Here is a 25,500-nt window from a genome sequence, read left to right as displayed (position 1 = left end):
TAAAAACACAGCTTGAATTTAACTTAAACATACAAAAACAGAAGTGTTTTCGGAACAAAATAAAAAAAAATCAAGTTAAAAGATAAAAAGAAGTCATCCTCTGTAAAAAAAAAAAAAGTAATCAGATTCTTTAAATAACAGAGCTCAGGTAAAAGTTAAGGATTTTATTTACTAAAATAAGAAAAATGGACATTTCTAGAAAAAAACTGTTGGATTAAAAAAGCATTTTAAAAAGATAAAAATACACAGCATGAATTAAACTTTATAAAAACATACAAAAACAAAAGTGTCTGCTGAAAAAAACTAAAAAAAATCAAGTTAAACGATAAAAAGAAGTAATCTTATGTTCTTTTTATCAGATTATTTAATTTCAATGATTCTTCTTCTCTTGGAAATGGTTTAACCGGTTAATGTGAGCTGAAAGAAGTGACCGGAAGCGCTGCCTCTTACTTTGACAGTCACCACCGGAAGTGTGGCTCTTATCTAACGGCTGTTTTACTCTTTCCTCTGTGTTCGTCTTTGGTTGAACTTCATGAAGCGCAGCTGCTCCCGGACTCAGAGAGAGCGACCGGCAGCAGACAGAGCGGATGGTCCCTGAAGTTAGAGTTAGCTTCAAGTTAGCTTCAAGTTAGCTTCAGAGTTAGCTTCAGAGTTAGCCTCACTCAGAGTTTCGGAGAGAGCTTCGTGAAAAGTCGGTTTATTCCGCTCTGACTCGAGCGACAGACACGAGGAGCGAAGCAGAAACTCCTTCCCCCTGAGCGGGAGCGACAGGAGCTGTGAGGAGCTGTGAGGAGCTGTGAGGAGCTGTGAGGAGCTGTGAGGAGCTGTGAGGAGCTGTGAGGAGCTGTGAGGAGCTGTTAGGAGCTGTCAGGAGGTGTTTACTCCGCACACTTTCAGGACTTTCTCCTGCCTCCTCCACCATGCTCCGGCTGTCCCTCCGCAGAGCTCTCCAGAAGTTTCCCCCGGGACCGAAGCCGCCAGCGGCCGCCGCGGCGCTGCTGCTGCGGCGGCCGGGCACAGGGCGACACGCGCCGGGCTGCTGCATGGGGACACACGGCAGGAAGGAGCCGAGGGAGCCGCTCAACTCCCCGAAGAGAGCCAAGGAGTTCATCTACAGCCTGCAGCCCAAGGAGAGGACCTGTTTACTGCAGGAGCTGCAGACTTTCGAGTCCATGGCCAGAGCCCAAGGTGAGACACACCTGGGGGAGGAGGGGGAGAAGAGGGGGGACAGGTGTGGGACAGGTAAACAAACACCTGTACTCACACTGATTCTGTTTTTTTTGATAAGGAGTGATTTGACTGGTCAGGGGGCGGAGCCAACGTTTGAATGAAAACCTGCCGATTGTAAGAACACGTGACTGACCACACCTGAGAGCAGAGGTTTACAAGAAAAGAGAAAATTATCAGGTGGTTCAGGTGAACAGGTGGTTTGAAATACATTTTTGCCTTAATCTTATTTGTTTGATTATGAATTAGGGATTATTATTTTCTTTATTTTATATTCATATTTATTTTTATTTATTTCACTTTTCACACCTTCACTTTTTATTTATTTATTATTATTTATTGGGATTAGGATTTTTACCACTCAGACCAGTTTATTACAGATCAGTTACCACACACACACACACACACACACACACACACACACACACACACACACACACACACACACACACCTGGACTCATACACTCAGAAAGTTTCACACTTTCTGTAACCTTTGAAATGAAGTTTGGGCCTGAATATTTAAATAGCTGTGAACATTAGAAAATAAATATGATTATTCTCTCACTGACAAATAATAATTAATGTTTTTAGTTTGTTTTTGTTTGTTTTTTTTTGTTTAATTTTTTGAGTATTTTATTTCAGTTAAAATCTCAAGTACAGAACATAAAATATGTGCAATCACTTTAAAAAAATAAAATAAAAAATAAATAAAAAATAAATAAAAATGTTCACACAAAACATTTTTTAAATAAAAAATTATATGAAAAATAAAAAAATCTCTGAAACTGAAAAAGGAGCAGGCTGAAGCTGAGGATTATTTTTCACCTTCCTGCACAATCTGTTAGAAAATAAACATCAGCGACACAAATAAGGGGAAAAAAATGACAAGATTGACTCTTTAATTTTCTTTTCAGTCATGTGACGTTTAGTCATTTTCATTGTAAGTCTTTATTATTTTACTATTTAATGTTTTTTAAGCTCAGCAGAGATTTACACAGTTTGAAGTCATCACTGAGTCTGTTTCATGATTTAACCAACAAAGAAGAAACACACCTGTATTTAACATTTCTTCTCCCTCTTTACTTTATTTTCTGTTAAGATAATTAGTTTATCAAACACAGCGCTTCATTAAATGTTGATTTATTCCATGTTTAACTGTTTCCTGTCTGAACCTTCCTCTGATCACACACTCAGCCTGGCTCCTGTTAATAATTATTGTTCAGCTGCAGATTCGCTGGTGCTCAGCCTCCCACACACACACACACACACACACACACACACACACACACACACACACACACACACACACACACACACACACCGCGCTCCGGCTGAGAGGAGTGGATAGGAGCGTGCAGCAGCTAAAATTAGACCGGTCAGTCTCCAAATACTGAATGCAAAGCAGAGACACATGAGTGACTGGAAACGGCCTCCTGCAGGAAATACCACGGTGTTCATGGTTTAACCTGAGGAGCTTCAGGTGATTCAGCCGCCCAGGTGTGAGGAACGAGCGTCTGAAGTTTTTACGCCAGAAACTAAAGAAGCTATTTGTGTTTTCTGTGACATGAGCAGAGGAAACAGAGGAAACAGAAAACTCCGTCCTCTCAGTTTCTGACTTTTTGTTTGTGAGACACGGGGATTTCTTCCCACCAAGCGAGTGATGTTTCTCCTCCTCCGTCTGTCTGTGTTTACTGTCGTTTCTCCTGAGCAGTCAGCGGGCATGAGCAGGCCCGTGTGTGTGCATACGTTTCCCCCCTGAGTCACCACAGAGTTTTTCTCTGTTTGTTTGAAAAGGAGAAAAATCTCCACGTGAACCAAAGCAGCGAGGCAGAGTGAGTCATGACTCTGAAAAATCTGAATCAGCTGAAGAATCAGGAGGAGTGAGTAACGTCCCCGACACGGGGAGACAGAGGGCCTGGAAACCATGACAGGTCTCTGAACTTTGTCATTTTAGTTCCTGGGTGCTTCATCTGCCTGGAAAGTTCCTGCTGGTGTTCCAGTTTAAAGAGTGACCCTGTAAAGTGGTGACCTTCAGCTGAACGTGTCAGAGGATCCAGGTTACAGCTGTTCAGACGCAGAGGAAGTCCTCCTGGTTCAGTTTGATACACGTGTAATCTGCTCCCTGTCGCCTCCCTGTCGCCTCCCTGTCGCCTCCCTGTCGCCTCCCTGTCGCCTCCCTGTCACCTCCCTGTCGCCTCCCTGTCGCCTCCCGTCCCTTAAACCAAACAGTGTGAAGCTGTGGGTCTGATGGAGATCCTGTCCTCCTGTTTGTGTTCCTGAAGCTGAGCTGGAAGGATCCAGAAAGCGTCAGGAGCTGATGAGTGAGAGGATCTTTAGAGAGTGTGAGTGAGTGAATATTAAACAAGAGGAGTGTGTCGTCAGCGCCGTGAAGCACACCTGTCACCTGTCACCTGTCACCTGTCAGCAGGGGGTCAGACTCCTCCATGCTTCGTGCTGCGCTCACTGTCCTCCTGGTCTCTGCAGCGTCCCTCCGTTCTGAGCGCGCTCCCTGTGGCTGCAGCAGCTCCTCACGTCTGTGTCGTCCAACACGCTGCTCCTGTTGTCTCTGTGAGCTCCTCCTCTCCTCCTCTTCTTCTCCTGCTGCAGGAGTTTTACCCAGAGCTCAGTGAACTGCTCCTCTTTGCTGATCCTCAGCCCGCTCAGCCTGCGCGTGCAGTCAGGTGACACAGGAAGTGGAGCGTTAGCAGCGTAGCTTCACTCGCGCTCTGCAGAGAAACGGGTGAAAAATGAGCTGATAACCAGTTTAGAGTCCACACCCCGTCAGAGACTGACAGAGAGGGGTGTGTCAGAGGTTTGCTGGAGGAATGTGTCTGAGCTCGGGTACAGAGAGGAGCAACAAACGAACTGATACCTCCAGAAAAACCTCACAGCTCAGAGTAACCTGAGTTATTAGAGCAGGAGGAACCAGGAGGAGTCTGAAGACCAGGTCTGGTCTCTGAGCGGCTCAGTGGATCAGGATCTGGAAACAAAGGTCCAAAACCCTCATTTCAGTCTTTAAGCATTCAGGATTATTTAATGTGGACCCAATAACGATGGCAAAAACCAAAGTATCGTGATTTTTGTTTAAACAAATGTAAATCCTTCATTTTAGTCTTTGTTTCTGAGCTGGGTTGGAAAAATGTCAGGTCCCCATGGATCATTGGGGAAGGCTCTGGATAAAGTCTGTAGACGTCATCATCATCATCATTCAGCTTTTTCATGTGGCCTGGTTTTAAAAAACAGACTAAAAATTGCAAAAATCTCAATTGAAATCAAATCAGCACCAAAAACTTGTAAAGTAATCAAACCAGGAGACGTCCCAGTTCAAGAAAAACAAAAACATTCCTCAGATTCAGAATATCTGACTTTGAATGGGTGTGTATGTGGTTTCTGCTGGTTCTGCAGCCAGCCTCTAGTGGACACTTGAGGAACTACAGTGTTAGCACGTCCACATCAGCCTAGGGTTGGGTACCTTTCACATTTGAAACGATACAGTACCAATGCCCGGTGCCTGGCAATCGGTACCGGTACTCAACGAAACCGATTTTCAGTACTTTTTTGTGTTTATGTGGTAAAAAAAATATCAATTTGTTGAATAATAAAATATATATATTTTTTTAACAACTTAACAAATTTATTCTCCAGTGTTTAACCTTGAAATGCTGTGTTCATGTCCAGCATGGAAAATTTCCTACTCTTCCTCTCCCTCACAGTCACAAGGATGCGTTTAGGTACCTAAACATGGTACCTTTTGAATCTACATGAATTGATACCCGGTACTTTTGTCATAACTCGGTCGGTACCTAAAAAAGTACCTAAACCCATCCCTACATCAGCCCCATATTTTGAGACCAGAAGTTGCTGCTCGGGCAAAAGTCAGCACAATTATCTGAGAAGAGATTTAAGAGCCAAGAGCCATTTTTCATCAGCGGCTGATTTCCTTTCCCAGCAGGACGTGGCTCCTGCCCACAGCGCCAAAACTGTTACAGGTCGACCTACTCCCCGACCTGAGCTCCAAGAGGAACTGGGAAGAAACACTTCATACATTAACAGTTTAAATCAAACACTGTAAGTGACTCAGGACCTGTGCTGGCCCGTTAGCATGGTGGTTAGCGCCCTGGCTTCAGGGTGACGTGCTATCGGCAGCGTGGTGTGTTTTTTTTTACAGCCAGGCTCGGGTTCAGCAGTTTGTCTGTAGCTCTCAGACTCAGGGACGTGTTTCCAGCAGCTGATGTTTGTACTGACGCTATCTGAGGCAGCTAGCATGCTTTTTTTATGTTACATGATTAGCAAACAGCTTTGAGACGCTCTACAGCCACCATCTGTCAGAAATACAGTATAACAACCAGGGGAGATAGAAAATGTTTTTTTAAGATGAGATAAATTTGGTTTCACTCTTTGAGGCCCGTCTCTGCTGTGAACAGAGAATAAATAAAAGTCCACGCTCCGGGGAAACAGTTCGATGATGTTGTGGATGATGTTTGGAGCTGCTCCTGGTTTTTCTCCTGAATCTTTAAGGCTCAGCAGCTTTGTCTCAGAGCCGGTCTTCCCTCGGTCCCCGTACCTCCACCTACAGGTGGAGTCTTTGACTCTGTAGTGTGGAAACAGTGAGGTTGGCAGAAACGAGCCGGCGCTCTGCGACGCTGCGTGTTCATTAAACGGCTCAGCCAGCGTGAGTGTGGCTCTGAAACATCTCCCTAACGAGCCTTTGTCTGCAGCTCACAGAGCCGCTTCCTGTCCTGCTAATGAGCTAACGGCGTCAGGAGCGCACACACACACACACACACACACACACACACACACACACACACACACACACACACACACACACACACACACACACACACACACACACACACACACACACACACACACACAGGTGAACTTTACTCAGCTTTAAGGTGTCAGACTCACTGGCTGGAGACACACCTTCACCTGTGTTTGCTGAAAGGCCGTCAACCTGAGACCTGAGGGGGTCTTTGAGTCTCTGAGTCTTTGTGTCTCTGAGTCTCTGAGTCTTTGAGTCTGTGAGTCTTTGAGTCTGTGAGTCTTTGAGTCTCTGAGTCTTTGAGTCTCTGCAAACACCAACCATAAAGAGCTGTCTCCTTTAATCCACCTGCAGACTGGAGGGTTGAACACACCTGTTATTAAAAAGTTTATCCATTGTCCTGAAGCTGTAATGATTATCATGACCACTAGGGGCGTCAGTATTGGTTGGGCCAGGTTAAAGGGATCAAAGTAGCCCTGCAGAGCTACGTGCTGCTGTCCTTGATCAAACTTTTTCACCAGTTTTGTGTCATTTTTGATGCTTTGTGAATTTTTTGATAAATATTGTTTCTCTGAAGGTTTTTGTGACAACAGACGTTTAAAAACAGCTGTTTTTATTGTTTTTGTATATGGAGGCTGACTTGTTGATTTCTCTTATTTAACTATGAAAAGTCACTGTGGAAAAACTAGACTCATCCTAACTTTGAGTTACGATAAAGTGAAGAGGCGGGTCTTCAGCCTCCTCACCTGTCAGTCAAACAGCCACGCCCTTATATGGACAAACTGGTCAGTTAAACAGCTCCTCCCCTGGTCAGTGTGAGCTGGTAGAAATGATCTGTTCAGACTGAAATCCTGTGTAAACCCACGCTGTAAACACAGCTTTTTGAATGGCTGTGGATGAGGTTTCCCCTATTTCTGCACAAAGCCTCTAGTGGACACTCCAGGTACTGCAGTCTATAACACTTTAACATTGGTTTCATGTATTTAGACTTTGGGAAACACTCAGTAAAAGTTCATTCTGCAGGAAACTTAACAGTTCACGCTCTGATTTTCCATCTCTGAAAACAAACTGTGGGGCACAGCACGGGTTTCATTCAGGACTCAGCTCCACCAAGTCCAGATCCTGGGTCCAGATCCTGACACTGTAGCTGGCAGCAGGTCATGTCAAGTGTCCCTGATGGGTTTAGTGGATGAATTAACCGTAACTGAAGAGGCCGGCTCCCTGCAAGCTGCTGTCTGTGCTCTGCCAAAGATCTCCTCCACGGGAAGACGCTCCTCTCTGACACTTATTTAAAACACTTTTAGTTTCGCCTGTCAAAGATCTCCTCCTTAGGAAGACGCTCCTCTCTGACACTTATTTAAAACACTTTTAGTTTCACCTGCCAAAGATCTCCTCCTCAGGAAGACGCTCCTCTCTGACACTTATTTAAAACACTTTTAGTTTCGCCTGCCAAAGATCTCCTCCTCAGGAAGACGCTCCTCTCTGACACTTATTTAAAACACTTTTAGTTTCGCCTGTCAAAGATCTCCTCCTCAGGAACAGCCTTGTTTCTCTCCTCTTCACGTTGTCTGAAGTTTCAGCCTGAAAATCCTTCGTCTCCTCTAAAAACACTCCAGAGATCTGCTGTTTTCCTGTAATTGAACGGTCTATTGATGCTGTTGTTATGTGGGGAGGTGAGGGGAGGAGGAGGAGGAGGTGAGGAGGGAACAGGAGGAGAAATGTGTCTGAGTTTCTGTGAATTCGTCCAGGCAGAGATGATGAGCTGCAGCACATCGTCTCCTCCTGACGTCTCTGATCTTAAAGCAGACTCACTTTCATCCTCGCTCCGTTTTCCTGCTCCAGCTGGACCAATTATTCCACCGAGTCCAATTAAAACCAACCGTTAACGTGTGAATCTGTGGCTGCCGTCAGAAAAATGCTCTGAGAGTCTGCTCTGAGAGGATCTGTGCTGTGCTGGACTCGACGGGGACCAGAGGAGACCAGAGGAGAGTCTGGTCCTGGGGCTGGAGGAGGCAGTCTGCAGGATAATCAGAGATAACTCAGGGTGTTAGGCTCTGAAATTAAAGCGTGGCCTTTCAGGAATTTAATTCTGGCGTTTCTCAGAGGCTCAGATGGTTTCTGCTCCTCTCACTCTGCACGCGCTCAGAGGATCAGAGGATCTGAGCGCGTGCAGAGTGAGAGGACGCTCTGAGTTTGGGTTAATATCCATCAGACAGAAGCGACTCAGACAGTCACTGTGTCTGTTTTTACTTCCTGCTCCTCGTGTAGACCCAGAGTTTTAGGGAGTGACACGCTCTGAATACAGATTTGGTTTGAAAAGTCAGGAGCTGCTCTCTGTAACACGCTACTGCTCCCTGCGTGCGGACTCCTTTACAACCTGCGCGCGACAACAGGAGCAGCGTTCAGCTCCGTTCATTCAGACCAGTTATCAATCTTTAAACTCTGAGCTCAAACTGACAGCGGGACAAAAAGGACTCAACATGGACACCTTGTTAGTAAACACAACCTTCAAACTGGCTCCTCCCCCTTAGCTCAGTGCCAGCAGCAGCACACACCCACAGCCTCTGACTGTGACGACAAGAACACACTCTGTAACCACCTGTAGCATCACGTTTCTACGTGGGAGAGCCGTACACCTGAGTTAGCACGTTAGCACAAAGCTAATTACTGGTATTTGACTCATACCTGGTTAGCTGAAAGCTAGCTCACGTCGCTCTTTGTCCCGAGCTTCACCCTCGTTTAGGAAAAAGTTTTATCTGTTTGGAGTTTCGTTCACTTTGGTTGTTTTTCTTCCTCCGTGCTACGTCCGCTATCGTAGCTACTTAGATTAGCTTCTTCTGAGCGCTGTGATTGGTTGATGTAACCACGCTAACTCTACGCTCAGAAACCTTTGACAGACGTCTGTCAGCCTGATTTTCAGTGACTCTCGCTCAGTGAGACAGTCGGGGCGATCTGCTCTCTGTGTTTATCCTGAAGTCTCTGAGGAATCATCGTTCACTGGAGAGAAACGACTCTGAACCAGAAAGTTTTCGAGGACGAGGATCGGCGTGCTGAAAAACTCTGCAACAACACGAAGAGTTTAAAAGAAGGTCAAACAGTCGTCTGGTTTTCCTCTGAGTGGATTTTTAATGAAGAGGTTCATCCTGACGTCAGGTCAGATCAGCGCGGAGACTTTCTGAAGAGGAGTGTTTTCTCTGCGCCTCAGGGGAATCTGCAGCGGTTACATTTCTAAATGTTATTTTCTCTGGATGTTAAAGTCTCTCTGCAGCCAGCTCCACAGGTCCTCTGGTTTGATCCATGATGAAATGATTTCATTTAAGTTTCAGCATCAAACCTTAACATGAAGTCTGCTGACATGGACCCCCTTTGGGTCCAGGTTCCTGCAGATCTGAGGTCTGTTTCTGGTCTGAAGCAGTTTGTTCCTCTGCTGCCCCCTTCAGTCCGTCCTTTAAAGTGAGGAATCCAGCAGATTCTCCTGTTTAACAGGTTTATCAAACTAATGTGGGTCTGCGCGGCTCCTCACAGCCTCTGAGGATTTACTCTGCTTCAGTTTTTAAACCAGTCGTCTGTTTTCTGAGAGTTTTCCACGTTTGAAGACATTTATCATGAAGCTCAGTCACAGAGTAAACCTGTAAATCAGAAACTCTTTGAGGACACGTCGACCCTACGCTCGTTTAAAGAGGAGTCGTTAACACGCTCATTAGAAGCAGAAACTTCCATCATGTGACCAAACATCCAATCAGAGTCCTCTTTCAGAGTCTGATCCGTGGTCTCATTAGACCGCGTCTCTGACTGAAGTCCAGACTTTGATCTGTACTTCTCTGGACTCGTTACCGTCCCTCTCATGTTGGAGCAAACAGACACTTAACGATGACTGATCCATCAAAGGGGACTCACCTGGACCCTCTTCACCCTGATCACGGTCTCCAGGTTTCTGAGGGGTCTTCAGAAAACCCAAAACTACATCTCTGCTGTAAAGTTTTTACATCTCTGCTCAAACTTTAGGTTTGAAGGAGAAATCGTGCAGCTGTGGCAGGATTCAGAGGGTTTCAGCCTCTCAGAGCTGCTGGATCAGGTGTTTTCATCTCGCTGGAGGAAGAAGAAGAAGAAGAAGAAGAAGAAGAAGAAGAAGAAGAAGAAGAAGAAGAAGAAGAAGAAGAAGAAGAAGAAGAAGAAGAAGAAGAAGAAGAAGAAGAAGAAGAAGAAGAAGAAGAAGAAGAAGAAGAAGAAGAAGAAGAAGAAGAAGAAGAAGAAGAAGAAGAAGAAGAAGGTTCAGCAGAAAACACTGAGGCAGCGCTGAGGGAGGAACCTGTTTTCACTGCTTCACATTCAGACTTTCTAACCACGGCGCTGTGAGGATAAAAACTCTGACTCCAGAGAAAACACGACTGACGCAGGCAGAAACCAGCATCAGCAGGAGGATCCACAGGAAACAGCTGATCCAGGAGACACAAAGGAGGAGGCACTGAGGAGGAGACAGGGAGGAGGTCAGGCTCTGAGGAGGAGACATGGAGGAGGTCAGGCTCTGAGAGTCCTGGATGATGGCAGAGGAAGTCCAGCTCAGGTCTCGTCCTGACTTCAGGCTCAGGTTGTGGATGTGTCAGGGTCAGATGTGAGACAGCTGCTGGTCAGGACATGATGCAGAAAACACAAAGTTATAGAAGAAAAAGAAAAGAGACTGTCTCTATTCTGTCCCTCTGATGTTCCCGTAGCTCAAACAAACCTCTTTTACTAAAGATCTGGTTCAGATCTGGTTTCCGTTTCTGTGGCAGAGTTTAAAATGATTGAACAGATGGATTCAGGATAGATACCGAGGTTTGAAACTTGAGATGTTTTTGCTTACAGCTCCACTCTGTGAGGTGAGGAAGCTTTTTACGGTGTAAATTGAAAAGTTTAAAAGTTATAAAAGTTTAAACCGAACATTTCAGATATATTTTCTTGTAATAGAGTCTGGAGTCAGAAGCTGGACTCTCTCATCCAGACTGACTCTAATAAAGTCTCACATCTTCACAGGTTTAATTTAATCCCTGAGACTTCACACAAACTTCCTCCTCTGAGTCTGCGTGTCACTTCCTGGATGATGCTGTTGCTAAGCGATGCTGCTGGCTGGGTGGTGGAATTTGTTGCCTAGCAACTTCATCTCACTGAACGTCCAATCAGGAAGCGTCTGATCCGAGCTTCCTGTTCTGATTCCTGTCAATTACAACAACTTTCAACACACTGCACATGGAGACAGCATGGTCCCCTCAGTCTGTGTGTGTGTGTGTGTGTGTGTGTGTGTGAGTGTGTGTGTGTGTGTGAGTGTGTGTGTGTGTGTGTGTGTGTGCTGAAATAGACCTGACCTTTCCTCAGCTCGTTCAGACGTGTCAGTGTGTCCACAGAGCTGCTCCTGTTTTCCTTGAACTTATGCTCCTCATACCACACACACACACACACACACACACACACACACACACACACACACACAGCGAGGTCAGAATCTCTTCTATAATTAACTTCCTGTGATCGGTCTTGGACCCAGAGTGCTCTCTGTCCCAGTGACCCAGTTCCCTTTGAGTCCTCTGGGGGTCCCTCAGATCTGGTCTGTGGACTCTCAGCTGGTCTCAGAGCTGTTGGAGTGTGACGGGGATCAAAGCAGGCTGTGAAATGAGAGAGTGTGTTATCTGCTTCATGACCTCCTGCTCTGAGCCCGACCCGGAGCGGCTCCACAGCTCCTCACAGGTCCAGACTCTCTGACACAGACCCTCATACAGAGCCTCATACAGACCCTCACACAGACCCTCATACAGATCCTCATACTGGTCTCCCTGTAGACCACAGACCACAGAGCCGCTTGGAGCTGGATGCAGACTCATCTTTCTCTTTAATCAGAGCCATTTTATTGCACGTTGGTAAACCTGCAGCAGATGCTCTCGCTCTCTGAGAGGAAGATCCTGGAGCCAGAGTCTGTGCAGTAGAGACTGTGAGGGATTCTGGGAGAATCTGAGTGGAGCTGGGTGACAAAAAGAATAATTATTTTTTTTCTTTCCAGAGTCTAATCCCTTCCTGACTCTACCTCCAGACATATTTTACAATCTCTGAAAAAAATACACGAGAACGTCAGCTGTTAATCATCGTTAAACGTTACGTAAAGCCTCGTTTTTAACCTCATATAACTAATGAAAACAAAACTGTTCAGAAAAAAGAGGACTTGGATACAAGACAGCCAAATGATATCTTCAAATCACCACAACAATCAGACGTGAGAAACATTTCTACCAGGTGGATTAATTTTTTAAAGTTTGACCACAGCCCATCTGGAATGACTGGGGAGATGGATTTTTAACCTATACTGCAGCCAGCCACCAGGGGGAGCAGTTTTTGTGGAGACCTCACTTAGAGCTGAGCAAGTGGACGTCCATTTTTTTTTACAGTCGGTGGTAGAGACCAGACCTGTTTATAACCTTTACAACCCTTATGACATCATCACCTGTGTCCTTTCCATGCTGACAGATCATCTCCATTCATTTAAATGGGCCAAAAAATTTGGTAAAATGCTGGATATCTTAAAAAGTAAAAGTGTTAGAAATGTGAAATATAGACTCAAACTTCTCCTGGGCAGGATGAACATTTTACAAGTGGAACGGTGACGATCAGCCATATTTTGTTGGAGCAGTTGTGAGAAAAACAAAATATTTTAACAGAAGAAAAAGGAGTTTGATACTCTCAGATACGACAGAAGAAGAAGAGTTCACAGAGTCACGTCAGGTCAGACTTTATTTATACAGCGCAAGGAAGACTGGACTGACACTGTTGGACCTGATGTGGACTCTGGGTTCAGGTCTTTGGACTCTGGGTCCAGGTCTTTGGACTCTGGGTCCAGGTCTTTGGACTGTGGAGAGTCTGTGCAGTTAACGACTTCTTCTGATGTTTTTCTGTTTTGCAGAGACGCTGGCGCCGTCACCACCGACTGCAGCCCAGATCAGATACAGTAAGAGATGAGATCTGACACACACACACACACACACACACACACACACACACACACACACACACACACACACACACACACACACACACACACACACACACACACACACACACACACTCTCTGCAGCTGTATTAATCAGTGAAGAAGTTTCTGTTTTCTCTGATAAACAGTTTCTGCTGATTTCAGCCTGGCTGGTTTTTCTCGTGGTCGTTTCATCGTAAAGGTTTTTCTTTGAAGTCTGAACATCAGAGCGCTCTGCAGCCCAATTACTGACCCTCTTCATGGCGCTGCTCGTCTCTCTGACGCTCCGTTATTCTCCAGGAGAGAAGCAGGAGCTGAACGCACAGAGACGTTTTAATGACGAGGTTTATTTACTTTAAATCAGTTTATTTCCAAACAGGAGAATCGATCTGTTCGTCTCTGAATGACTTCACAAACTTTACGTCCTGCTCCTTTAACTTCTTTGATCTGAGGACTCTGCTCTGAGTTATCTGCTGATTAAAGATTAATTCTGTTTTTAAGACGAGGTGAAAGTTAATCTGAACCAGGATCCTCTCTGTGAGGATCTTTGATGGTCAGATTATCCGTTAATCCTCTGTCTGTTTGTTCCAGTTTTACTCCACAACGCCATCCCCTTCGTCGGGTTCGGTTTCCTGGACAACGCCATCATGATCGCCGCGGTAAGCGCCGTCGTTCACAGACTGATGAGCTCTGATCTCAGGTTTGCTCTCAGCACGGCGAGCAGAGGTTCAGGGGGCGGAGCTAAAGTTTGTTTCTGTCTCTGCAGGGGACGCAGATCGAGCTGTCCATCGGGGTCACGCTGGGGATCTCCACCATGGCAGGTAAGACCACGACCATACGACCTGAGAGGGGGCGTGGCCTGCGTGTTGGAGTCAAACGTGTTTGCTGTCCCCGTGTCCGCCGCTCAGGCTCTCACATTAATTCTTCATCACTGAACCAAACGCCGCCGCCGGGCGCCAGGCTCGCCTCCTCCCTCTGTCCAACACTACATTATCCCGTTTCCATGGAAACCTGGCTCCACCGTCCTCTGCAGAGAGCAAATCAGAGGCTGGGCCCCAGATCAATAGCAGCGCTCGGCTCGGGCTCTGTGTTTGTTTCACCATCATCTTCATCATCTTCATCATCCTGCACAGATTTCATGTTTGATCAAAACAGAACAGAGCGCGCCTCCTCTCACCCAGCGCCTCCTCTCACCCAGCGCCTCCTCTCACCCAGCGCCTCCTCGTCAAACCTCTGAACGCCTCAGCCACTCTGAAGACCAAGGACGCAGCGTCAGGCTGTTCTGAGCAGATTGTGCTGACGGGAAAACCACAGAAGAAGAAGAAGAGATTCGCCGACTGTTCCTAAAGGAGATAAAGAAAGTTTCACTCCTTCTTCAGACTCTGGACTTTCATCTCTCCTCTCCTCTCCTTTCCTCTCCCCTCCTCTCCTCTCCTCTCCTCTCCTCTCCTCTCCTCTCCTTTCCTCTCCTCTCCTCTCCTCTCCTCTCCTCTCCTCTCCTCTCCTCTCCTCTCCTCTCCTCTCCTCTCCTCTCCTTTCCTCTCGTTTCCTCTCCTCTCCTTTCCTCTCCCCTCGTCTCCTCTCGTTTCCTCTCCTCTCCTTTCCTCTGCCCTCGTCTCCTCTCGTCTCCTCTCGTCTCCTCTCCTCTCCTCTCCTCTCCTCTCCTCTCCTCTCCTCTCGTTTCCTCTCCTCTCCTTTCCTCTGCCCTCCTCTCCTCTCCCCTCCTCTCCTCGCCTCTCCTCTCCCCTCGTCTCCTCTCCTCTCCTCTCCTCTCCTTTCCTCTCCTCTCCTTTCCTCTGCCCTCATCTCCTTTCCTCTCCTCTCCTCTCCTCTCCTCTCCTCTCCCCTCGTCTCCTCTCCTCTCCTCTCCCCTCGTCTCCTTTCCTCTCCTCTCCTCTCCTCTCCTCTCCTCTCCTCTCCCCTCGTCTCCTCTCCTCTCCTCTCCCCTCGTCTCCTTTCCTCTCCTCTCCTCTCCTCTCCTCTCCTCTCCTCTCCCCTCGTCTCCTCTCGTCTCCTCTCCTCTCCTTTCCTCTGCCCTCGTCTCCTCTCGTCTCCTCTCCTCTCCTTTCCTCTGCCCTCGTCTCCTCTCGTCTTCTCTCCTCTCCTCTTGTCTTCTCTCCTCTCCTCTCCTCTCCTCTCCTCTCCTCTCCTCTCCTCTAAAGACTTCAAACCAGTTAGCTGAGTGATGCTAACGAGTAAAACACAGCACATCTGTCAGCTGTGCTCGTTTACATCCGGGTCGTTAAGCTCTATAACAAACAGTTCAGCTAATATTAGCGTTTAGCATTAGCAGACTCGTTAGCCTGGAGCTGGAATTAGCTTAACTTTCAGGTAAAACATGAATCCAATCAGGTGCTGAGTTTTATTTATGTTGAAATCTCTGATCTTGAGATATTAAAGGACGAAAACGACGCCTGAGCCGTTTGTAAAGAGTAATTTAATCTGCTGACGGGTCAGAAACTTGAACACGTTTTAATTCTTGTGTTTAGACTTTATCCTCATTTAAAGGAATCTTGACACAGCCTCAGTTTGTCTTTTTATTTCGTGAAATTAGGGCTGAACAATTAATATAATTTAAACCTTCAGTTTATTGCATTTTATCACAACATGTAGACTTAGCCTTCATACTATAGAATGATTTATTAATTGTTTTAGTAAATAATGCAAAAGAAAAAAAAAAAAATAATAAAATAAAAAACAGTAAAAAAATAAATCAATAAATATATAAATAAATAAAATAAAATAAAATAAAATAAAAAACAAAATAAAATTAATAAATAAATAAATAAAATTGCATGCTAAATTACAATCTCAATATTGGTCCAAATAAATTATAATTAGATTATTTTCCAGAATCGTTCAGCCCTGTTGAAATCAGACGTTTTTCTGGACGTGTCGGTGATTGTGGCTCAGATTAAATCTATTAGATCAGTTTTCTAAAGTCAGACGTCAACACTCGCTCAGGCTCCAGTTTTTCACTGTGGTTAAATGTTTTCCTTCTGCTAAGCTCCAGGATAACCAGCCTGCTAATGCTAAATGCTAATATTAGCTGTGTTGTTTGCTGTAAAGCTTAACGACCCGGATGTAAACGAGCACAGGTCGTGGCAGCGACAGCTCTCAGGTGATTGTGGACAGAGAAAAGTGAGAGTGGTCGGATGAAGAGCGTCTGGTCACACAGCGTGGCGTTAGCGGTCTGACTCTGAGGTTGTGACGGCGGAAACAGCAGAGTTTCAGGGATCGCGTCGTTCTCCTCTGGGTGACCAACAGCTGACAGACTTTAATCTGTCTCTGATCAGACTCAACACGTCAGAGCCAGACCGTCAGACAGGAAACTGACCAAACATCAGACAGGAAACTGACCCAACTTCAGACAGGAAACTGACCCGACGTCAGACAGGAAACTGACCCAACTTCAGACAGGAAACTGACCCGACGTCACACAGGAAACTGACCCAACGTCAGACAGGAAACTGACCCAACATCAGACAGGAAACTGACCTGACGTCAGACAGGAAACTGACCGACAGCTGGGGACAGCTGACAGGTTCAGTCTGGAACAGAGGGATTTCCAGATCCACTTCCTGGGCCATGCCTCCTCTCATTTTGGACCTGGCGCTGTAGAAATCCTCCTAACGAGTCGTTAAGCAGTCGCTGAAACGCAGAGAGTCTCTCTTTATTCATGAAGCCTGTGTGTGTTTGATCAGACGCTCCATCAAAGTCTTTCTCTTTGTGTTTCTGCAGCTGCGGCTCTGGGGAACCTGGTCTCGGATCTGGCTGGTCTGGGGTAAGCAGCTTTGTATAAACCGTCTCTGGGGGGGCGGGGTCTGTTTGAAGTCTGAACAGTTTGGGGTAAAGTCTGCGTGTTCAGACCATGAAGAGGATTCAGATGTTTTAACGCTGATCCTCCTCTGCTGCAGAAACAGTCAGAGACGGTTTCTGCAGCTCTTCACGCAGACGCCACGCCTCAGCCGGTCTCAGGTGGTCTCAGGTGGTCTCAGCTGGTCTCAGGTGGTCTCAGGCCTGGCTGATCCTTCACTTCCTCTTCCTGAGCTCAGAGGAAGTGAAGGATCAGCATTTTATCAGCGTCCACTTGTGTGTTTGTGTCTCTGCAGCCTGGCTGGATACGTGGAGGCGCTGGCATCCAAACTAGGGATGCAGGTTCCTGACCTGACCCCCAAACAGGCGGACATGTGGCAGACCAGGGTCAGCGCCCACATGGTGAGGAATCAGACCCTGAACCCTCAGAGGACCAGGGTCACATCAACAGTTTCAAGTCAAACACACCAGAGATAAACACCAGATTTTACCAGGAGAGGTTTTAACAACACCGTGAGAACAGGAAGTGGAGATGTTTCAGTCTGACTCTGATCTGATGGTCTCTTCTGGTCTCTTCTGGTCTGTTCTGGTCTCTTCTGGTCCTGCAGGGCAAAGGGATCGGGGTCTCCATCGGGTGTATTCTGGGCATGTTCCCGCTGTTTTTCCTGGGCGACGACGACGAGAAGGAGAAGGAGGCTCAGCCCGTCGCTGAAGCAGCTTCAGACTCTTCCTAACGCCTGAAACACACGGACTGACTCTGGATCACAGCGCCTCTCCACGCCGCGTCTGAGACCGGCGGCCATATTTAACCCAGCTGTGGCGTTTTCACACTCTCTGCTCCGTCAGCGCCGCCGTCTGTTCCCCCGTATGTCTCTGTAATTAGACGTCCAATCAAAACTCTGCAAACATGGAAACAGGAAGTGATGGACACCAGAGATTAACCCTCTAAACACTCCAGGATCCTCCAGAGGAACGGCCTGGATCCAGATCACAGAGGATCCAGATCACAGAGGATCCAGATCACAGAGGATCCAGACCACAGAGAGGATCCAGATCACAGACAGGATCCAGACCACAGAGAGGAGGTGACGGCATCTCAGGTTCCTGTCCCGCCCCTCCTGGTGGGTCTGATTGTTTTAGAGGACATGTTTGAACCGACCAATCAGCTCGTGTCTCTCTGAGCTCTACCTGACTCTGTGCTTCCTGTTTGTGGTCCTTACCTGGGTCTGATTGGTCCTCCTCCTTCAGTCCACTGAGCGCGCTCAGACATCCTCAGGGCTCTCTGTAAACCCCAGCATGTCTGATCCTGCTGATTAGTATTTATGGTAATTAGTACGGCTCTAATCTTCTTCCTCACAGACCGACCTCACCACAGGAAAATCTGATGATAGGATCTTTACAGAGGTCAACCTGCTACGACAAACCCCGGTCTACATCAGTCTGCACACAAAGCTCAGCAGTGGAGCTGACCTCACAGCTTCACTTTAAAGAGGGGGTTTATAACTTCAACTGACTGAGGGCATGGAAACTTTAAAGAGGGGGTTTATAGATTCAAACTGAGTGAGGTCATAGAAACTTTAAAGAGGGGATATATAGCTTCATACTAACTGGAACATGAAAACTTTAAAGAGGGGGTATATAGGTTTATACTTAAGGACATGGAAACTTTAAAGAGGGGGTTTATAACTTCAACTGACTGAGGGCATGGAAACTTTAAAGAGGGGGTTTATAACTTCAACTGACTGAGGGCATGGAAACTTTAAAGAGGGGGTATATAGCTTTAAAGTGATTGAGGTCATGGGTTCTTTAAAGAGGGAGTATATAGGTTCATACTAACTGAGGTTATGGAAACTTTAAAGAGGGGGTTTATAGATTCAAACTGAGTGAGGTCATAGAAACTTTAAAGAGGGGATATATAGCTTCATACTAACTGGAACATGAAAACTTTAAAGAGGGGGTATATAGGTTTATACTTAAGGACATGGAAACTTTAAAGAGGGGGTTTATAGCTTCAAACTGACAGGAGGATGCAGGAACCTTAAAGAGGTGTTATTTCACTTAATGTTCAGTACAGATGTAAAGTACCAATGCTGGATTCACTGACTGATTGTGATCTGTAGGAAAGACCTCAAACACCTGGTTCTGCCCACAGCTCCACCCCCACAGGCTTCCAGAGTCCTGTCCAATCAGAGTGAAGTGGGTTTGTAGAGTGGGGGGTCTTAAAGAGACAGTTGCTTAAGAAAGTGTTTCAGACAGAGACTGAAATTAGAGTTTTCTTAAAGACCAGGGAGATTAAAAAAAAGATTTTATGAGCTACGGGGGCACCAGAGGGACAAAATAAAGGCAAAAAAAGCATATCGCCCCCTTTTTGATGAGTATTGAAGCTTTAATGAAATTATGACACTAAAAATCACACTGGGAGGTTTTACTTAAGTTAAACTTGGTGAAAAATGTCCAACGTTTCCTGAAGCAGACGGAGAAACAGACGAGCTTTAATTAAAGGACTGATGTTAGATTAAAAACGATCTCTATGTGTGACAGGAAATAAAGAAACAAACATGTGGATGATCTGAAAACAAAGATCTGTTAATTTAACATTTGATTAGTTCTGACTGAAATGATGCGTTCAGTGGCAGCACATCCTGTAGGAAACTGGAGCTCCTCTCTCTTTCTCTCTTGGGCTCTGGTCCAGCCGTGTGTGTCGTCAGGTTTTGGAGCGTTTCCTGGGACTTGGAGCTACAGATGGTCCGGATCGTCTGGACGTGACCGAGCGTCCTCAGAGCCGTTTAAAGCAAACGGAGACGCTCAGAGGATTTTCTGCTTCTCTTCACGCTCCAGCTTTAAAATCAGACTCCTGCTGTTTTCTATAACTCAGTGAAACTTTTCTCCATGTGACTCTGCCTGTTCCTGTTTCCCTCTGTTGTTTCTGCAGCTTATGAAGATGGTTAGTTTTTATTTTATCATCTCCTCTGACTCTGACTCTGTCTCTGAGTTTGTTTAATGAAGAAAAGAGACGGAGAGGAGGAGAAACGAGCCTCAGCTCGTCAGTGTGTCAGGTACAGGATGCTGTGTTGTGCTGCCATCTAGTGGACAGTCTGGGACTGCTGCAGCTCTTAAAGTGTGACTGGTGTATCAAAGATAATAAAGGTGGGAGTGTTTACCTCTGCTCTGCAGGATCTCTGGCTCTGTTTGTCCTCTAATCTTTGAGCAAGGCAGGAGGCTGATCTGAGGTCAGATTATTTCAGACTTCCTCACACACTGTGAGGTACAGACGCTGAGAGGAAACACATCCAATCTGATCTAATCTGAAAATTCTTTGAAGAGGTTTAGGTCCAGTTTCTGTTTTTTTTTTTTTTTTGAATTCTGCTGAATCACTTCATCTTTAAGTTCCTAAAAACTTAATTTCCTCAAATCATCTCCTCTGAGTCAGAGTTTTACACAAAACACTACAATGAAAAAAAACCATAACACTTTTTATTCTTACATTTCTTGCACCTGTACTCTTATTTTGAAAATCCCAAACTCAGTCAGAGCTTCCTGTTGGATAAACTTTCTAAAAGAAAATAAAAAGTCCTAAAGTTTGATCTGGATCAGCTCCGTGAACGTAAAGAAAGAGACTCAGCTCCACATCGTCTGCTACAAGTTTATTATTCAACCAATAAAAAGGAGACAGCTGCTGCACCGAGAAAACATGGACCTGGATCAGGATCAGGATCGACAGAGACAGGATCAGGATCAACAGAGACAGGATCAGGATCAACAGAGACAGGATCAACAGAGACAGGATCAGGATCAACAGAGACAGGATCAACAGAGACAGGATCAACAGAGACAGGATCAACAGAGACAGGATCAACAGAGACAGGATCAACAGAGACAGGATCAGGATCAACAGAGACAGGATCAACAGAGACAGGATCAGGATCAGGATCAACAGAGACAGGATCAACAGAGACAGGATCAGGATCAACAGAGACAGGATCAGGATCAGGGTCAACAGAGACAGGATCAGGATCAACAGAGACAGGATCAGGATCAGGATCGACAGAGACAGGATCAACAGAGACAGGATCAGGATCAACAGAGACAGGATCAGGATCAGGATCGACAGAGACAGGATCAACAGAGACAGGATCAGGGTCAACAGAGACAGGATCAGGATCAACAGAGACAGGATCAGGATCAGGGTCAACAGAGACAGGATCAGGATCAACAGAGACAGGATCAGGATCAACAGAGACAGGATCAGGATCAGGGTCAACAGAGACAGGGTCAACAGAGACAGGATCAGGATCGACAGAGACAGGATCAGGATCGACAGAGACAGGATCAACAGAAACAGGATCAGGATCAACAGAGACAGGATCAGGATCAGGGTCAACAGAGACAGGATCAGGATCAACAGAGACAGGATCAGGATCGACAGGAGGACTATCAGAGGGAGCAGAACCCAAACTTTGACCTGGACTCTGAGGGTCTGAGAAAGGTCAAAGTGAAGATTTCTGCTAAAAAAAACAAACCTGAAACTTTTTCCACCGTCAGCTGATCGAGGGATTTATCTCTTATTTTAGTGAAGGTGTGTTCAAGGCTGGTGGGAAATTTCATTCTCTGAGTTTACAGAAGTTTACATTCATGTGCTGCTTTGACAAAATCAAATCAAACAGATTAAACAGATTAAACAGATTAAACAGATTAAACAGATTAAACATGTCAGATTAGGATCAGGAATAATCCCACGCTGAGTCTGAACAAAGTGATCGTGGTCGACTGATGAAGACTTTTCAGTTTTTCCCTCCAATGAATCGTTTCTTCTCACAGACTGGATCCATGGTTTAACTTTTACAACCTTCAGACTCAAAAACTAAGTTTGTGATGTTTTATTTAATCTCTAGAAATAAACTCAGACCGGATTTTGAGCCTGAGCTCTTGAAAAAGTGAAAATCTCTCTGATAATCCCTGATAATCCCTGATAATCCCTGATAATCCGTCTCTCACAGAAGCTAACGGTGATCCTCTCAGGCTCCAACATTCAGCTTCATACGCGGCGAACGCTTCAGCTACACGCCGTGGTCGGCCCGCTCAGAGGAACCACGGGAACAGGGTCAGACTCACAAAGACCTGGACCAGGTCTCAGCCCCAGCAGGAGCTCCAGTAGAAAAACAGGAAACAGTTCACTAAAAAACAACATGCATGATACACATATGTGCTAACGTGTTTCTACGCTCAGCAGGAGAGGAGGAGGAGCAAGGAGAGGAGGAGGAGCAAGGAGACCAGGAGGAGCAAGGAGACCAGGAGGAGCAAGGAGAGGAGGAGGAGCAAGGAGACCAGGAGGAGCAGGAGGAGCAAGGAGACCAGGAGGAGCAAGGAGACCAGGAGGAGCAAGGAGACCAGGAGGAGCAGGAGGAGCAAGGAGACCAGGAGGAGCAGGAGGAGTAGAAAAGAATAAATAGATTAATAATCTGAGACAAAGGCTCTGGATTAACAGGAAGTCTAGCTCTGCTGGTTTCTCTATGTCACAGCAACACAGACCAGATTACAGACCAGAGACCAGATCAAACTAGACCAGACCAGATCAGACCAGACCAGATCAGATCAGACCGGGGATCAGCTGATCATGGCTGTGTCTGCCATGAAGCTCAGACTCTAACAGGTTATTGAGGTTATTGCACAGCAGGAAGTCACCGTCTGTTATCACGGTTTCCATGGCGACAGGTGAACACGTTACCGCTACGTCACTGCAGCTAGCTCTCTATTAGCACCACAGACTGAAGAGTGGGTCACACTGAGCCACAGGAGCCACAGGAGGCTTCAGGAGGACAGGCAAACATCAAACAGACCAACGATGGATTCAGAGTCTGAGGAACCACGGCACAGATTAAAGAACAAGGATCCAGTTTCTCTGAGTGACTAAATTTAATCTCTGGTAGAGACGTTCAACACCACGGCAGAGAGCGCTGAGAGCCACTGAGGAACGTTTGGAGGACAGGAAAACTTCAGCTTCATCTTTCTGTCTTATCTTTAAAGGTCCCATATTCTGCAAAAATCACTTTATTAAGTCTTTTAGTGAAATGTGTGGGTCTTTGTCTTTCCTCCCAGCCCACAAAATGTGATATTTAATGACCAAACCTGTTCTTAGTAGAGCTTGTTAATGTAAAATCCTGACCTAAAACCAGCTGTTTGGATTTTGAGGATTTGCTGATGTCAGGGATTCCCTTTTTTGACCAATCAGGAGCAAGTCTAACCTGATTGGTTCACTGGAGCAGATACCCCCAAACCCCCTCCCCAGGAGGAGAATCCCAAAGTTGAAGAGCCATCACTGCTCTGTTTTTGGCTGTAAACAGCCACATAGCTCCATGCTCAAGCTTCCCATCTCAGAAGAAGACAGACTAAGTGTCTAGAGTTCATTTATCAGGAAATGTTCCAGCTACACTCAGTAAAACTGAGCATGTGTGTGCTAGTCACTTCACGGCCAACTGCTTTTCCAACTTTGGACAGTCCAACAGAGGGCTAGCCAATAGACTGGTCCTGAATCCAGGCGCATTACCAACCATCCTCCAACAAACCTGGGACCCTGGAAATGTGAGTATTTTAAATGCTGTGTGCTGTGGAGCAGATGGAAGAGCTTTTCCTCAGTGTCCCCCCTGTCTCTGTGTTAGCTTCAGGATGCTAACTTTAGCTGCAGTTAGCCTGTTGTTTTAGCCTGTAATGTTACGGTAAACGAGCTTCTCTGTTTTCTAAACATTGTGCACTCGGAGCTCGTGGCGCCGCTCTCAGTGACGTGGAAGAGCGGGGCGGTATCAGCGGTGGCTCATTTACATATGAAGGCCACGCCCACTAAATCAGAGCGTTCTGAACAGAGGGGCTATGAGAGCCTGGAAACAATGCTGCTGTGCTTGATTTATTGGCTTTTTGGACCAAGACATGTTACTACCATTTCATGAAGACATCAGTGATCCAGATTAAACTGAGGAAAGGAGCAGGAGATGGGAGCTTTAAAGATCTCTGGAGAGACACCGAGGACTAAAAACAGCTGATGGTCTGACTTTGTTTCAGGGACTCTCATCGTCCTCAGTTTGACACAAACCACATTTCTACCAGAGCCTGATCTGATGGTCAGAACCAGGTCTGACCTTTGACCTCTCAGGTCCATGTCCTGTTTAATGAGCTCTAACAGTCAGTGACGTCTCCACAGGAAGTCATCGCTCAGCGCTCGAGGCGTTTGGCACTTTCCGGGGGCGGGGCCACGGCGGGATGAGGACAAACCAACACGTCAGATATAAATATGTACAAACGATGATCTGATCTCGTGAAATACTCGTCGCTCCATCAGATTCTTTTTTCCAACACTGCAAACGTCAAACCCACGCCTGGAGCACGGCATTGTGGGAGATTTGGCCTCTGGGTCTCTGGGGTCCCTCAGACCAGTCTGACTCTGAGGTTTTATACTTTCAGGACGTGAAACCTTCCGGGTCGTTCCGTCTCTATCACTTTATAAAATCCTCCTGACGCTAGAGGAGTTCTGCTCGTTCCTCGCTGGTTCTGATCCGAAGACGCAGAAACGGTTTCGTTTGGCACCAACGTAACGACCTGCGTTCCTCGCTGCTCCTCTCCTTCCTCCGGGGTACTGGGGCGTGTCTGGACCAGGGTCTCAGGGGAACCTGTGTGTGTGTCTTTAGTCGTGGTCACACTTAGCCACGCCCCCTCGCTCCTCTCAGTGGATGATCGGCGCCGACCGGTCGTTGGTGGTCGTCTTCTTGAGCCGGACTCCTCGCCGTATGGCGGTCAGGTAGTCCTCCACCTCCCCGTACTCCGCCTCCTCCAGCAGCTCGGGCAGGTACCCGCGGTCCCACTCCACGCGCCCGCTGGGCTGAGGTGGCGGCGTGGGGGGGTCTGATCCCTCGGTGGCGTGCTGGCTCAGCCAGAGGCCGGACTTCGGCGACCCTCCGCCCCCCGGTGTCAGGGGGCTGAGCGGCGTCCGAGGCGTGTGTCCGTCCTCCGAGGACCTGCTGGGGAACCCGGGGTGCTCGGGGACGGTCGGGGTCTTCACGGGGATCATGGGGGGCTTGATGGGGATGGGGCCCAAGCTGAGGCCCCCAGAGGGCCGCCGCAGGTTGGGTTTGGAGGACGGCGTTCTTCGGATGGTGGCGACCCCTGGAGTGATGGTGGCGGAGGGGTGTGAGGGCAGGCCGGCGGTGGAGGCGGGGCGTTTGGACTGGAACATGCGGCGGTAGGACTGAGTGATGTCACTGTTCCTGGGGATGGTGGAGGACTTGTCCAGGTCCGAGGACGCCGGCTGCTCGCCGTCTGGGTCCACGCCCACCGAGTAGTAGTCACAGTCGGACACTGAGGAGAGAGAGAGCGTCAGGGACGAACGGGGATTTACCCAGGGGTCAGACATCAACGCTTTCCAACTCAGCTGATTAAAAACACTGAAACCAGTGATTTAAAACAACGTTTTTTAACAAAAAGTCACAAAATAAAATCATTTAACTAAAAATCACAAAACTACAATAAACTGATTTTATCTCCCAGCCCTGACGTGTGTGTGAACAGATAATTAATGTATGGATTTGAGTGTGTATGTGAACGTGTGTTTGGAATAAAAACAAAGACTAAACCCTCACTTTAAACTCAACAATAATAAAATAAAAAATAAATAAAAACAAACATAAAAACTGACCCATGACTTCTTTTATT

General features: G+C 46.7%; 2 protein-coding genes across 2 annotated transcripts in view; one reads left to right on the top strand and one right to left on the bottom strand.

The window, feature by feature from the left end:
* The first annotated feature begins 457 nt into the window (after positions 1-457).
* Positions 458-19,953, top strand: tmem65 (transmembrane protein 65). The gene is made up of 7 exons (XM_074686220.1): positions 458-1,188; positions 12,922-12,966; positions 13,579-13,646; positions 13,754-13,808; positions 16,729-16,771; positions 17,100-17,205; positions 17,412-19,953. Exons 1-7 carry the CDS (start codon positions 921-923, stop codon positions 17,535-17,537), a joined length of 711 nt encoding a protein of 236 aa, XP_074542321.1. The 5' UTR covers positions 458-920; the 3' UTR covers positions 17,538-19,953.
* A 2,241-nt stretch (positions 19,954-22,194) lies between these two features.
* Positions 22,195-25,500, bottom strand: part of LOC141802646 (protein MTSS 1-like) — a 31,481-nt gene continuing 28,175 nt past the window's right edge. The window contains exon 15 of the mRNA XM_074686218.1: positions 22,195-25,146. Within this exon, the coding sequence (XP_074542319.1) occupies positions 24,515-25,146 (632 nt within the window). The 3' untranslated portion in view covers positions 22,195-24,514. The remainder of the gene's footprint in view (positions 25,147-25,500) is intronic.

Source organism: Halichoeres trimaculatus, unplaced genomic scaffold (assembly GCF_033239565.1).
Source record: "Halichoeres trimaculatus isolate MK-OKI-2021-1 unplaced genomic scaffold, fHalTri1.1 fHalTri1_scaffold_14, whole genome shotgun sequence".
NCBI classification, from domain to species: Eukaryota; Metazoa; Chordata; class Actinopteri; order Labriformes; family Labridae; genus Halichoeres; species Halichoeres trimaculatus.
The sequence above is the reverse complement of the archived record's forward strand: the minus strand, read 5'-3'. Positions and strand labels throughout refer to the sequence as shown.